Source organism: Sinocyclocheilus anshuiensis, unplaced genomic scaffold (assembly GCF_001515605.1).
Source record: "Sinocyclocheilus anshuiensis isolate Anshui unplaced genomic scaffold, SAMN03320099.WGS_v1.1 scaffold348, whole genome shotgun sequence".
Classification (NCBI taxonomy): Eukaryota; Metazoa; Chordata; class Actinopteri; order Cypriniformes; family Cyprinidae; genus Sinocyclocheilus; species Sinocyclocheilus anshuiensis.
In genome coordinates, this window is record NW_015555762.1 from 1,548,599 (window position 1) to 1,562,412 (window position 13,814).

The following is a 13,814-nucleotide window of genomic DNA, read 5'->3' on the forward strand; positions in this document are numbered from 1 at the left end:
TATTGAAATGTTAATGTAATGTTAATGCAATGTAGCAAAAGGCAATTGAGCTCACTATGGATGAAGGATAGAGTGTAAACTACTGTTCAAGGTTTCACTTTATTTTGATGGTCCCTTGTTGCCTATACCTAACAATGCACCTACATAGTCTCATTAGAGTGTTAGTAGAGTATCAGTAGACTGGTAGGGTTAGGGTTTGAATAAGCTGACATGTACGTGCATAGTTACTTGTGGTCAGTAGAATGTCTGTTTGGAGATTATCACAATAAAGAGTTGGCAGATATTAAGCGGACAGTCTACTAACACTAATGAAAGTTAAAAGATATGTAGGTGCAATGTTACTTATTGTCAACAGAATGTTCAAAAGGGACCATCAAAATAAAGTTTTATCCTGTTCAAACTGTCTCTTTAGAGGATTAAAATATAGAATGGCAATTTATAAGTTATGTATTTTTGCATCTGTTAAATAAAGCCTGTTTCCATGATCTTAATGTTTTTTTTATTGACTGGCATTAGTACAATAAATTCAAACTGTATATTGACATTAGTGTTTTGTCATTTATTGCATCAGCATACTTCAATTACAGTTAAATATTGTTTAATATAATTCTTCGTATATGTTCATTTATTTATTTTTGAATTTCAGCATTGGATTGTAACATACAACATTGTGACTGTTAATTTAATATTTAATTATTTTTTTTTACATAATACTATTAATAGTAGGCTACTATTATTAGTACTAAAATACTATTAAATATTATTAGAATTATTAAGAATATTGCATCAACTTCAATTACAGTTGTACAGTCTGGATGTTGCTTTATTTTAATATAGTTCTTCGTGAATTTCATATATATATATATATATATATATATATATATATATACTTCAGCATTGGATTGTAATATATAAAATATTGTGACTGTTAATTTAATATATATATATTTTTTTAAATGTTTAAAAAACGTAATACTATTAAATATTATTCATATTATTAAGAATATAAGGTTTAAAAAAATGAGTAATTCATTACTATGAAGCCAGTGACAAAAAATAATAATAATTAAAAAAAAAACGTATTCTAGATTGTCCAGGAAGTACAGAGGCAAAAGTCAAACCCACTGGAGGTTTGTATTAATGAATAACTCCAGAGGCGAACCATGCAGTCTCAGGTTGGTCTGTTGTGGCTCTAGGAGAGGCAAATGGCTCAGAGGCATTTTGAGGGAAAAGAACATGCTGAATCTTACCAGCGGTACCGGGTGTCTCCTCCTCAGGAACTCATAGATGAAGTGCTGAATTTCCTTCGAAAAAGAGTAGGCTACGTGAGATGTGTGTTTAAAAACTTTTGTAAGAATGACTCAGCATTTTGTGCATATGACAGTGTTTTACTTGTCTTTATTGAGGCTAAACTATAGAAAAGGATCAAGGAACTGAGAATCAAAGCTGTATCATTGTTTAGCTTATGAAACAGTGACCCTTGAGACATCCCACCTTCACCTTTCCCAGAAGGTCCGGGAGTTTCTGGGTCCAAGCCTCATCTCGTTTCACTTGAGAAACTCAGTTTATGAGCACTGTTTATTCATATGAAATATTTCAGCTAAATGTTTTCAGACTTACGGCGTACAGTACAGTATCCGTGCTCACAGCGTCCCAAACACAAATAATTTTTATATTTATTTATTTATATTTATATTTTAATTGTCTGATCTGGGATTTCGGTATGGAGTTAAAGGTTAGGATTATAATTTTTGGGTAGTATTATATCACATTGTGAATGTAGGCCTATATTAGCACCGTTTGTTGTTTTCTCGTGGCATCTGATAGAGCATTATTATTATTATTATTATTATCATCATCATTAATCAGAACAAAATATACAACAGTATACAAAAATGTACATAACATGAGTGTACAAACCATTGATTCATGAATCAAAACTGCATATTCGTGAAAAATATTACAATATTAATTTTTTTATTATTGTTATTATTATTATTATTATTATTATTATTATTTGTAGTAGTAGTAGTAGTAGTAGTCCTTATCTCTTGAAGGAAATTAATGAAATTTGGCTTGGATCCTGACCATTTCTTATTATGTACGTGAACTTTTCCCAAAATATAAAAAGCTGTACAAGAAAAGTGAAATTATTATTATTAATTTCAACAGAATAATACTAGGCTACATATATCAAAATTATTTAACTTGAATATAATATTTGTTTTCCTTCTAATGAAATTTTCCATATCCATGCAGAAATTCCTTGTGCATACACAATTACAAAACAGATGTACAATAGACTTTTTCCATTGAACAAAAATCACAGGAATAATCAATATCCTAATTAAATCTCTCTAACACACTTTTAGCTGGATATACACCATGTGAAATTTTAAATGTAACCTCTTTTACTTTACAGGTTACTTTACTACGCCAGGCTTTATTCCAATTTATATTTCTAAATACATTGGTCCACAATAAGCCTTTATAAGTATCTGTATCACCTGTTATAATATTCCTAATATATTTGAAGAGTTTATTTGCAAAAAACTAATAACTCAGTTCTTAACAATTTTCAGAAATCATGTTTTTTTTTATTATGTGATCATGTTTTTTCTTGTGTTTTATTGTGGTTTACGTGAATAAATATAGGCTTAATATAATTTAATATTTATTCACATTTAAGGTCCATTTACTGCATTAATGAAATAAAAAAAAAGTAAACATATAAATAAAACTGATGTCATCATTTGTACACCCTCATGTCTGAAACCTTTCATTTTTCTTTAGTTGGACACAAAATGCCAGATTTTTCAGATCTCATGACTTCAGAAGACTATAAAAAGGCAATACATAAAGATAGGCTACAAATTTAAATGATTTCGGTAGCACTTAACTCTAATGTCTTGCATGCAAAAGAGCAGCCTGGACTTATTTTGAGCTATATGTAAAAAAAGAAAGAAAATATGATTTAGAACACAATGAGGGTGAATAAATAATAACAGAATTTTAAGTATCCTTGTAGTCTTCAAATTCTGGTTAAAGTCATCTTTTTAAAACACACGAGCATTACTCTGTTTTACCTCTGTGAACAGATCCAGGGCTATCTTGATCTGGCAGTGGATGTGGGCTGTGGATCAGGACAGGGCACTGAGCTACTCGCCCCTCACTTTCTCACTGTGGTCGGGATAGATGTCAGTCCAGCTCAACTGGAGATAGCTAGTGCCAAAGAGCATGCACCAAATGTGTGTTACAGGTATACAATAACTACATAAACACCTACAAGAAAATATAGACCTGAAGAACAATTCCTCATTTCATTATCCTTAAAAAACGATGACAATAATATGGTGAGAGTATCATATATGATGGTACTGACAAGATACTTCAATGAATATCAAGGTACACGTCGCATGTCTAAAACAATGATAACCATGATGCCATATTTTTATTTTTTGGTTCTTTTTAAGTTAGTGAATGTTCTTGATTAAACCTCACTATAGTGCGTTCAGGTCACATTCAACCTGACATGAATGAGTGAATGAATGAATGAATAAATAAATGACTGTAAAGGACCATTAAGATTATTTTTATGGCAAAAAAAAAAATATTATTATTTTTTTTTGGCGTAATAGATTTAATATACATATATAAAGTTATAAATAATCACATAAAAATGATTTTAAAATTACATTTCTTGAAATTTTCATGGCTGTCTTGTGCATAAATGCATTTTTACATTTTTAAATGTTAGATTGATTTTGACATGGACACACTTTTATAAGATTTAATACTGGACATTCATTAAATATATTTGGTATATTTTGGTAATTTTATAATTTTATGTATGTTGAATATATATATATATATATGTTGAATTTGTATAATTTGATATATTTTCTTATAAAACTAGGTTTTTATCATCTTTTTTAAAAATCTTTTTGTGATAGCTTATTTCCACTACAGTTTATACTCGCACTATAAATAACTCTGTTTATCCTATACTAAAATAATTTTGTACATAAAAAAAATATATATTTTTTTACCTAACTGATTTAATATACACAAGTTTACACACAAAAAAAGTAAAATTAATTGAGATGGAAATCTTCATGGTCTGAACAATTAGCTTTCTCATGCATTGTTCCCCCACTTTCGTAAGGTTTAATCCTGAACATTTATGAACTAAACAGTAAATATATACCTACACACGCAGTGTATGTACAAAAAAAAATATACATTTACAGTTTTTATGTTATATTTTTAGTTATGTTTTTATCCACTTTTAAAAATCTTTCAAATCTTTTTCTCATTTTGTTTCCCGGTACAGTTTATGCTCACACTATTTATAACTCTGTTTATCCCACTCCATTAGACAGAGCCCTGCAGAGGAGTTGCCCTTTGAAGATGATGTGGCTGACTTGGTTACATCCATGTCAGCTGCTCACTGGTTTGACCATCCGCGCTTCCTGCGGGAGGCAGACAGGATTCTGAGGCCAGGAGGCTGCCTCGCTCTGCTCAGCTACACCATGGATTTTGAGCTGGAATACGGAGAAAGCACCTCCAAACTCAATGAAATCTGTCAAGAGGTTAAATAAACCAACAAAATGTTTTATGGGTTGTTGTTCAGGAAACCTGCATTATGAATTCTTGATATGAGACAACACGTGTGTGACCTGCTGCTTTATTTGGATGGAATGGTATCCTTGCACTAGAGATCTTCAGTGTAAATTGTATTTTTTGATTCACAGTTCTATGCAGCCCTGCACACTTTTCGGAAAGCTTATATAGGATCCAGTTCCCTAGAGGTCTACAAGAAGATCTATGACTCTGTGTCATACAATGATAAAGAGTGGTAAGTGTGAGTTTTATTACACGCTTTTATTGCATAGTACCTTTGCAATAATCCTGTAAAAATAGTTATTTTTTATTTTTTTGCCTACGGTAAATAAAAAAAAATTAAATTGTTAAGAATATTTTAGATATAGCTTCATATTATATACTATTATATTAATGTTATAAATACTAAGAAGACTCAATTTTCATCATGCAAAAATAATATTTGATAGATTTGAATTCCTGTATTTGTTTTCAGGCATGAATGTCTGAGGTGTCGGATGATTATGCCGCTGTCAGGGTTTATCGGCTTGGTTGAAACCTTCTCTACCTATCAAGATTTCCTGGAGAAAGATCCTGTTGAGGCCAAGAGACTGTCTCAGACCATCACAGACTGGTAAAAAAATAAAATAAATCAAAAATCATGCTCTGAAAGAAGCAATAGCCAATGGATTTGCTCCAGTGTAATGCATTAAATTAAATCAAATCACCATACTAAAATAGAATATCAAGAGTGGTGTGATAATCTAAATAATCAAGTCAACACATTATCATTTTTATTTATTTGTTGTTATTAATTCATGTATTTCAGAAATTTTAATATATAATATTTATAAAACAGCATACTGCTAATTAATAATTTTTGATTGAGTTATATTTTATTTTATTTGTATTATTCTACATTTAATTTTTTTTTTTAGGTTGTTGGAAGAAATGGGAGCCTCGTCAACTGACACAGAAGTAACAGTGGTAGTGAAATATTTCTATTTATTAGCCTCTAAACCACAGAAATCCTAAAATTATGTTTCAATCCCACAGAACCCTCTCTGTTTAAAAATGTGTCTCAATATTTCTAAAAACAATAAAGCGTTTGTGTTTTATTTCTGTTCTGAAAATTTTAAACAATAAACACTTAACATCAAACTTGCATTATTATATCATGAGTTTAATAAACACGATCAAATAAAAATTAGATATAGTGCTCTTATCTCATGTAGCTTTGCACAAAAGGGCGGAATTTTTCTTTGTGGCGTTTGATTCCACACGGACTTTTTATTGAATGAACGAAACAACTTCCGGCTTCTAACCCGCTCAAGCAGCGGCAATCATTAAACTCAGCACGGAACTAATCTGTGCAGCATTCCTCTCAATTCTATTTCTTTTAACGACATTTAGCGTCTTTTATTTAGAAGTTATTTGGGGGGAAACGGTGTAAAATCCAGTTTGAGAGTCCTGATTATGGTGTAAACGGGGCAGTTCAGTGACTTGACAGCGGCAGGTAAGTGTAATATGGATCGCAGCCGAGTTATTTGACATTTTTAGAGTTGTATTATGAAAGTAAAAACCTTTTAACCCCTATGTTTCAGTATATAACAAGACATTAATCTCAGTTTCGATATAAATAATACACTGTGTAATGGGAATCAAGGTGTAGTTGATAATGAACATGTTAGCACAATAACGGCTCAAACCAAACCGGTAACTGATGATTACGAAGGTTTGTATTGTTTTATTTCATAACATCTGTGTCTGATAAGCTCATTATAGTCTCTACAATTTAGAAATGGGTTAAGAGTTTTAATATTCCCAGACAGAAAGAGCTGTTGCGGTACCGGGTTATAGTAACAGATGGTAATACCATGGTACTTTGATTTATATAGTTCCTGTACCATGGTATTTACATGGCGTTCCAAGGTACTTAAAAGAATACCATGGTATTGACACAGTACATGTTTAGAAAACATGGTATTGCATGTATTGCTTTGTATTACACGTCCACAAAATGTTGTAGTTTGTAGTTCATATTAGAGACATGCCTATTACCGTGAAAACCAAAACATGGTAAAACCATGGTGCTTGATTCTTTCACATTAGAGCTGTTGGTCTTTTGTGTGCAATTTAAGCTGTATACATTGTGGGAATGTAGTAAAATATTTAGCAAGTCTGTTTTTCTCCCAGTATCATATTGTTGTTATTTAAGTAATGGTCAGTATAATGTGAGACGAGTCCATACAAAATAACTGTCTTATGCTTTATTTGAACTCCAGTGTGGTTTGCAATTTGTATAAAAGCAGTCTGTTCTAAACCAATTATGTTAATTGCTGTTGATGACATAGTTTGCATGATCTTTGCAAACTCACTTATAATAATGCATTACAGTAGCTGCTTGTTTCTGAATACAAAAACAAGTGAACCTGAATAAATTATAATTGATGTACACACTTTAGCAGTTCACTCCTGCTATTGTTCATTCAAAGCTTGTTAAATTGTATGTTTCTAAAAAGTATTCGTGCTGTATTCAATTTGACCCCAAATCGATAAGACAAAATATTATTCTGAAAAGTTCATGCGTACGTCATGATACAGCAGCAGAGGATTAAAGCTTCAATAACACAATGATTTTGCAGATTTGGAATGAAGTCAGATAACGTGGCTAGGGTTGCAAAGGGGTGGGAAATTTCCAGTAACTTTCCAAAAAATCCTCAAAAGTTTCCAAAATTTCTGGAATATTTCCAAAATTTACTGGAAATTTTCCACCTTTTTGCAACCCTAAACGTGGCATAAAATAATTATACAAAGCTATTTTAATGAATGTGTTAACCAACACTGAGAGACGCTATTTAAATTTTTATTAATAGTTTGAATTAGGTTTTATTTATGTATTTATGTTTTCCATTATTTTAAAGTTTTATTAGTTTTTGTTTATATGTCTATATAGTTTGTATTCATTTTTATTTCAGTTTGAGTTATTTTGGTACATCACTTAAAACTAAATGAAAATGAGAAATGTCTTATTGGCAACTTGCTGAAATAAAATGTTTAGCCCCCCTTTTTTATATTTTATTTTATTGAGTTAACATTTACTTGATTTCAAGCAACAAAAAGGTTAAATGTAGTTAAGTACAACGACCCTGGTGTTCACCATCTTTGTGTGTGTTTGTTTCTCACAGGTGTGTGAGAGTGTGTATGTTGGTCTGCTGGTATGCTGACGTTAGCCAGTAAGCTGAAGAGGGAGGAGGGCGTGAGGGCCGGCCGGACCCCTGCAGGCTCCAACGATGCCTCTCATAGAGTGTCCATCAGAGATCGACTACTCATCAAAGGTACCAATCACTGACTGACCAAACACTCCTCCTGTCTGCTGGGATCATGATACTGGAGCAGTGGCTCATGACCAGTTATTCAGTCTGTTCTGATAGGGTCACGGACGAATTAGACATGAATGTTTGTGTGACATGATTTTATCCACAAAAACCATAAAGGAATAGTTCACTCAAAAATAAAAAATGTTGTCATCATTTACTCAACTCATCCATATATCTATCTATCTATCTATCTATCTGTCTGTCTGTCTGTCTGTCTGTCTGTCTGTCTGTCTGTCTGTCTGTCTGTCTAGTGTTCTATCTAGTGTTATGTCGTTCTATCTATCGTTCTATCTATCGTTCTGTCATCTGTTTCTCTGTCTGTCTATCTATCTATGTATCGTTTGTTCTATCATTCTTTCATTCTGTTGTCTATCTATTGTTCTGTCATTCTATCTATCTATCTATCTATCTATCTATCTATCTATCTATCTATCTATCTATCTATCTGTCTGTCTGTCTGTCTGTCTGTCTGTCTGTCTGTCTACTGTTCTATCTAGCGTTCTGTCGTTCTTATCTATTGTTCCATCTATTGTTCTGTCATCTGTCTCTCTCTGTCTGTCTATCTATGTATTGTTTGTTCTATCATTCTTTCATTCTGTTGTCTATCTATCTATCTATCTATCTATCTATCTATCTATCTATCATTCTATCATTCTGTCGTTTGTTCTATCGTTTGTTCTATTATTCTATTTATCTGTTGTTCTGTCGTTCTATCTATCTATTGTTCTGTCATTATATATATATATCTATTGTTCTATCTATCATTCTATCTATCTATCATGATTCAATACATTGTAACTGGATCATTAATTACACTGCCAAACTCTTGTGAAAGAGTAGGGCCGGTCTGAATCTGGGGAGCATGATGAGTGGAGTTGTGCGCTGACTGTCTGCAGGGAGTTGTGGTGCCAGTAAACTGGTGTAAGGTGATGTGATGCAGGCCAGATCAGGAGAGCAGTAGACTCTATTTATAACAGACCGAGAGGAGGAGTCTGTATGCCTCCATACATACTATTACCAGCAGCTTAAAAAGCACTTCCCATCCACAGTCAAACACTCAGGCTATTTTCTGAATCAGTGAGGACATTGGATCCGGCCCAACTCAACATTTAGAGATGGTGTCATGAGAATGCAGGTGGCCATATATAGCTAGATAGAGCTGTGTCTTGTATCTGTGTTCCATAGACCATAATTGCAATAATAACAAATTCAGAGAAGAATAAATGAGTATATCATTCTAAAAAAAGCTGTTCATGTGCCGCTTAGTAAAAACTGGTTCTATAAGTGTCTTTAGGGCCTTTCGCACCGCGGGAACCTTTTCATAGTACCAGAACTAATTGTGGAACTACCCACTTTTTGGCGTTTTCGCACCGCCGGAACTGGGTGCGATTTTAGTACCGGACTGCCTTTTTCGAGAACCAAATTAGCTCCTACTCCGGAGCAGTCGCGCAAAATCGTCCCAGTACTTTAGTACTGTACATTTAGTTCTGGAACTAAAGCGGTGCGAAAGGCCCTTTTGTTACCCATCAGTACTAAACCCCACTCATGCTTTGATCTGTTCACAGAGGTTTCAGAACTTGAGGCTAACCTTCCAAGTGAGTATATTCAGGTCATTTCTTATGCTCTTTAAGGATGCACAATATATTGATACTACTTATTAATTATTATTGATTAAAGGACAGTAAAAATCTAAATGAGTAAAGACAGTATATATACTGAACAAAATTATAAACGTAACACTTTTGTTTTTGCCCCCATTTTTCATGAGCTGAACTCAATGAACAATATTTGAGAGAAATAGGCCTTTTGTGTACATAGAAAAAGTCTTAGATCTTTGAGTTCAGCTCATGAAAAATGGGGGCAAAAACAAGTGTTGCGTTTATAATTTTGTTCAGTGTATGTATGTATATATATTTATTTTTTTAACCTTTAACATTTGCTGTCATTTGTCTTTAAAAAGCAATAATTTAATGAATTTTAACAAGAATAAAAAAGTATAAAGTTTCACACTGTACATTAGTGTTGTGATTATCTAAATTCACTTAAAATTATTGGTTTAAATTTTTTAGTGATTAATTTTTGTGTTCTTTTGACAACATGAAAATAATTATTGGCTTATAAGTATTGTTTTGGTTTTAAAGGAGTATCCCTAACGTTCGTTCTTTTTTTATACGTTTACAAACCTGTCTGGATGTGCCAGCTGTAATACAGATGTTAATTTCTATTTTTGTGTGTGTGATTTATGAACTCTTATTCTAAACATTAATTATTCTAAACATTTCTGCAGATACCTGTAAAGTAACGTTTCCTGATGAAAACAAACTCTATCACATCCAGTTGGCCATTTCACCAGGTAATTCTGGCCTCTTTTCTGAAAGATTAAATTGTAAACATCCATTAAATGCAGATGCTGTTGAACAGTGTAAAAGAGTTTACCTGACCTATTCATACCCAATATAAGGCCTATGCGTACAGATCACAAGTATTTAAAATAAAACATTGTATGCACTTCACATTCACATAACCTTATGAGCAATACGATATTATCTTTTGTTAATATTTTCTATTATCTTTTGGGTTATGTGTCCTGAACCAGCAGAGGGAACAAACTAAAATCATTTGCGATTTTCATATCATATTGTTTTTTCACATTGCTCCTTGTGTAAATAGTCTTTTGCTCGTCTTCTTTTTCATTGTAAGTATCTATTAAATGTTATCTATTTTGCGAGTGGAAGTATAACCTTACATTTCTGCAAAACACCTCATCAGATGAAGGCTATTACCTTGGTGGAAAGTTTCAGTTTGAGATTGAAGTTCCCGAAGCCTATAATATGGTGGTAAGTGCCTGTGACATATCATGAAGTAATGAGGTAATGCCACACTTATTCACTCGCAGTGCTACGATGATTTTATTAGTCCATTTGTAAGTGGGGCTGTTAAAAATATGTTTGCGGGCATTACTGATGCTCTGCAGTGTCTGAATTCAATAAAACAGCTGCCTGAGTGTGCCCACGCAAATGCACACATATGTAACACAACCCATCCTTGACCTCAGAACACCTGTAATAGCCCAGTAAAGGCTGTGCAGAGATCCACACATGGACCCTCAACCCTGGTATCTAAGTTTAGAGCAAAATCATGAAATATTACTGAGGCAAAAGGCATTAAAGCAACACTATGTAACTTTTTCTGTGTTCAAAATTTGCAAAATGTATATAATGAGCGAGTACATCATGAATTAATCTTCCAAACCGCGTTTTTGTCTTATTCCGAATCACTACGGTACACTTATAATAAGTACTTATATTTGGACTATTGTAGCCTGGTCGGGTCGTCACCGCTGCGGAGTAACACATACCTGCGTGAATCACCATAGACATAAACTTAGAGAAGTAGCTCCGGTTGGAATGTTCTTCCGCGGGATGTGTGCAGTTCTGTTTATTAACCGCTAGAGCGCCAAAAGTTACATAGTGCTGCTTTAAGTATAGCATTTATACAGTGATTATATAGCTTAAATAAGTGACTAGAAGTAATTAAAATGAAACCTACAATTAATCTTACAGACTATTTCTGTTGTAATTGGATGGCTTTTAGTCTTGTTCATTTCTGTTTTACGTGTACAAGAGCTAGGGCAATCTGCAAACTATCTTTTTTTTTTGTTCCATTGAAGTGATTCAAATCATACAATTTTAGAATGACATTAACTTTACTGCTATAAACCCCACACAAATCCAAACGAGCTGTAAGACAACCGCTTTCCTTTCTGCTTTCCACAGCCTCCCAGAGTCAAGTGCTTGACTCGAATATGGCATCCAAACATTGCAGAAACTGGAGAGATCTGTCTGAGGTATGTATCTGTGTTTGTCATTTATTCACATGTTTTAATGGATCAGAATCCAGATTGTTTTGATTATTTTGACAGCTGTATTTGTGTTCTTTAAATTATATTATATTTGTTAAAATCTCTCTTATTTCTTTCTCCAAGTTTATTGCGAGAGCATTCAATTGATGGTACTGGATGGGCACCCACTCGTACTCTAAAGGTAATTTGTGTTTTTGTAATGCATCTTGGAAAAATTCATTACAGTGTTTTCTAGGCAGAACTGTATTGAAATGCCTTATATTCTTTCTTTCTTTCTTTCTTTCTTTCTTTCTTTTTTGTCTCTCTCTCTCTCTCTCTCTCTCTTTCTTTCTTTCTTTCATATGCCCTTAAATAACTATACTTTTTTAAATATTTGGGTTAACAGCTTTTTAAACCATCATTTTAATTTTTGATGTTTTTCCAGCATTAATATTTTATATTTTCTTTAGAAAATGCAAATTATAACAAGTATAAATATTTAATTTAAATTGGTTATTTATTACAAAAAAAGTAATGATTTTTTTTTTATGTATGTGTGTTAGGGGCCATTCACACCGAACTTATTTTTGCGTTCCACTACCCTGATTTTTCGTTGTTTTTCTATGTAAATGTGCTAGACCAATGTCTTGAGGACTATGCTTATGTCTCCCATCTTTTGCAGTCTTGTGCATGACACTGCATTCAAAAATCTGCGGCGCTCAAGTTAAATGTAATGGCTAATCTGTATTATTCCACCCATTTTTTTGTCTCTAGGATGTAGTATGGGGTCTGAATTCACTCTTCACTGTAAGTACACATGAAACAATATTGGATAATCAAATTTTTTTTAATGTTAAAATCGTCATCCTTCAGTGGGAAGGCCAACATATGTGTTGTTTCTTTCACAGGATCTTCTTAACTTTGATGACCCACTGAATATAGATGCAGCGGAACATCATTTACGGGACAAGGTAGAGCACCAGCACAAATCTAAACATGTTTACAAACAACATTTTTTGGGAATGTATTGGTTAAATAAAAAAACGAAACTAAACATAATCATCCTCATATTATGTACAGTGCTGTGAAAAGGTTTTTGCCCCCTTCCTGTTTTTTGTATTTTTTGCGTATTTGTCACACTTAAAAGATTCAGATCAAACAAATTTTAATATTACACAAAGATAATGCAAGTAAATACAAAATGCAGTTTTTAAATGATGATTTCTTTTATTAAGGGAAAAAAAGCTGTTCAAACCTGTCTGGCCCTACGTGAAAAAGTAATTGCCCCCTAAATCTAATAACTGGTTGTGCCACGCTTTGCAGCAACAACTGCAATCAAGTGTTTGCGATAACTGGCAATGAGTCTTTCACGTCGCTGTGGAGGAATTTTGGCCCACTCTTCTTTGCAGAATTGTTTTAATTCAGCCACATTGGAGGGTTTTTGAGCATGAATGGACTGTTTAAGCATCTCAATCGGATTTAAGTCCGGACTTTGATTTGGCCACTCCAAAACCTTAATTTAGTTTTTCTTGTTATATATATATATATATATATATATATATATAATAAATGCTCAATATATATTGAGCCCTATGTGCAGTGCATTTGCAGGTATGCGTTTCATCCAAACCCATAAATTTCCTTAATGCTTTCTGTTTTAGGAGGATTTCAGGAACAAAGTTCAGGACTTCATAAAAAACTATGCAAGATGATGTCTCTGTTGAGCCACACTCATATGCATGTGACTTTGCAGATCCAGACTGCAACAGAGACAAAATCTCTAACTATTAAAACATACTTGGGGAAACAAGAAAGTTAAAATGCATAATGAATTACGCCGCGAGTCCCTGATCAAGATTTGGGAGGGGGGAATGTGGGCCTTACTGTCCATTTCCGATGGCTCTTTTTCTTTTTTTTTTGGAAGCGGACACTCATGCAGGTTCTTCTAAATCAAGTTTGCTTCCCCCCCCCCCCCCCCAAAAAAAAAAAAA

At 33.1% G+C, this 13,814-nt stretch overlaps 2 protein-coding genes across 2 annotated transcripts; both read left to right on the forward strand.

Annotated features, from left to right (window-relative positions):
* The first annotated feature begins 1,170 nt into the window (after nt 1-1,170).
* Nucleotides 1,171-5,653, forward strand: LOC107674017 (putative methyltransferase DDB_G0268948). Its single transcript, XM_016467880.1, has 6 exons — nt 1,171-1,316; nt 3,099-3,259; nt 4,379-4,592; nt 4,755-4,858; nt 5,099-5,236; nt 5,541-5,653. Exons 1-6 carry the CDS (start codon nt 1,206-1,208, stop codon nt 5,635-5,637), a joined length of 825 nt encoding a protein of 274 aa, XP_016323366.1. The 5' UTR covers nt 1,171-1,205; the 3' UTR covers nt 5,638-5,653.
* Nucleotides 5,654-5,895: 242 nt separating this feature from the next.
* On the forward strand, nt 5,896-13,807 carry ube2f (ubiquitin-conjugating enzyme E2F (putative)). The gene is made up of 10 exons (XM_016467881.1): nt 5,896-6,118; nt 7,791-7,940; nt 9,548-9,577; nt 10,270-10,335; nt 10,752-10,819; nt 11,759-11,829; nt 11,968-12,025; nt 12,598-12,630; nt 12,732-12,794; nt 13,485-13,807. The coding sequence occupies exons 2-10, from the start codon at nt 7,823-7,825 to the stop codon at nt 13,533-13,535; spliced, it is 558 nt and encodes a 185-aa protein (XP_016323367.1). The 5' UTR covers nt 5,896-6,118; nt 7,791-7,822; the 3' UTR covers nt 13,536-13,807.
* Nucleotides 13,808-13,814: the final 7 nt, after the last annotated feature.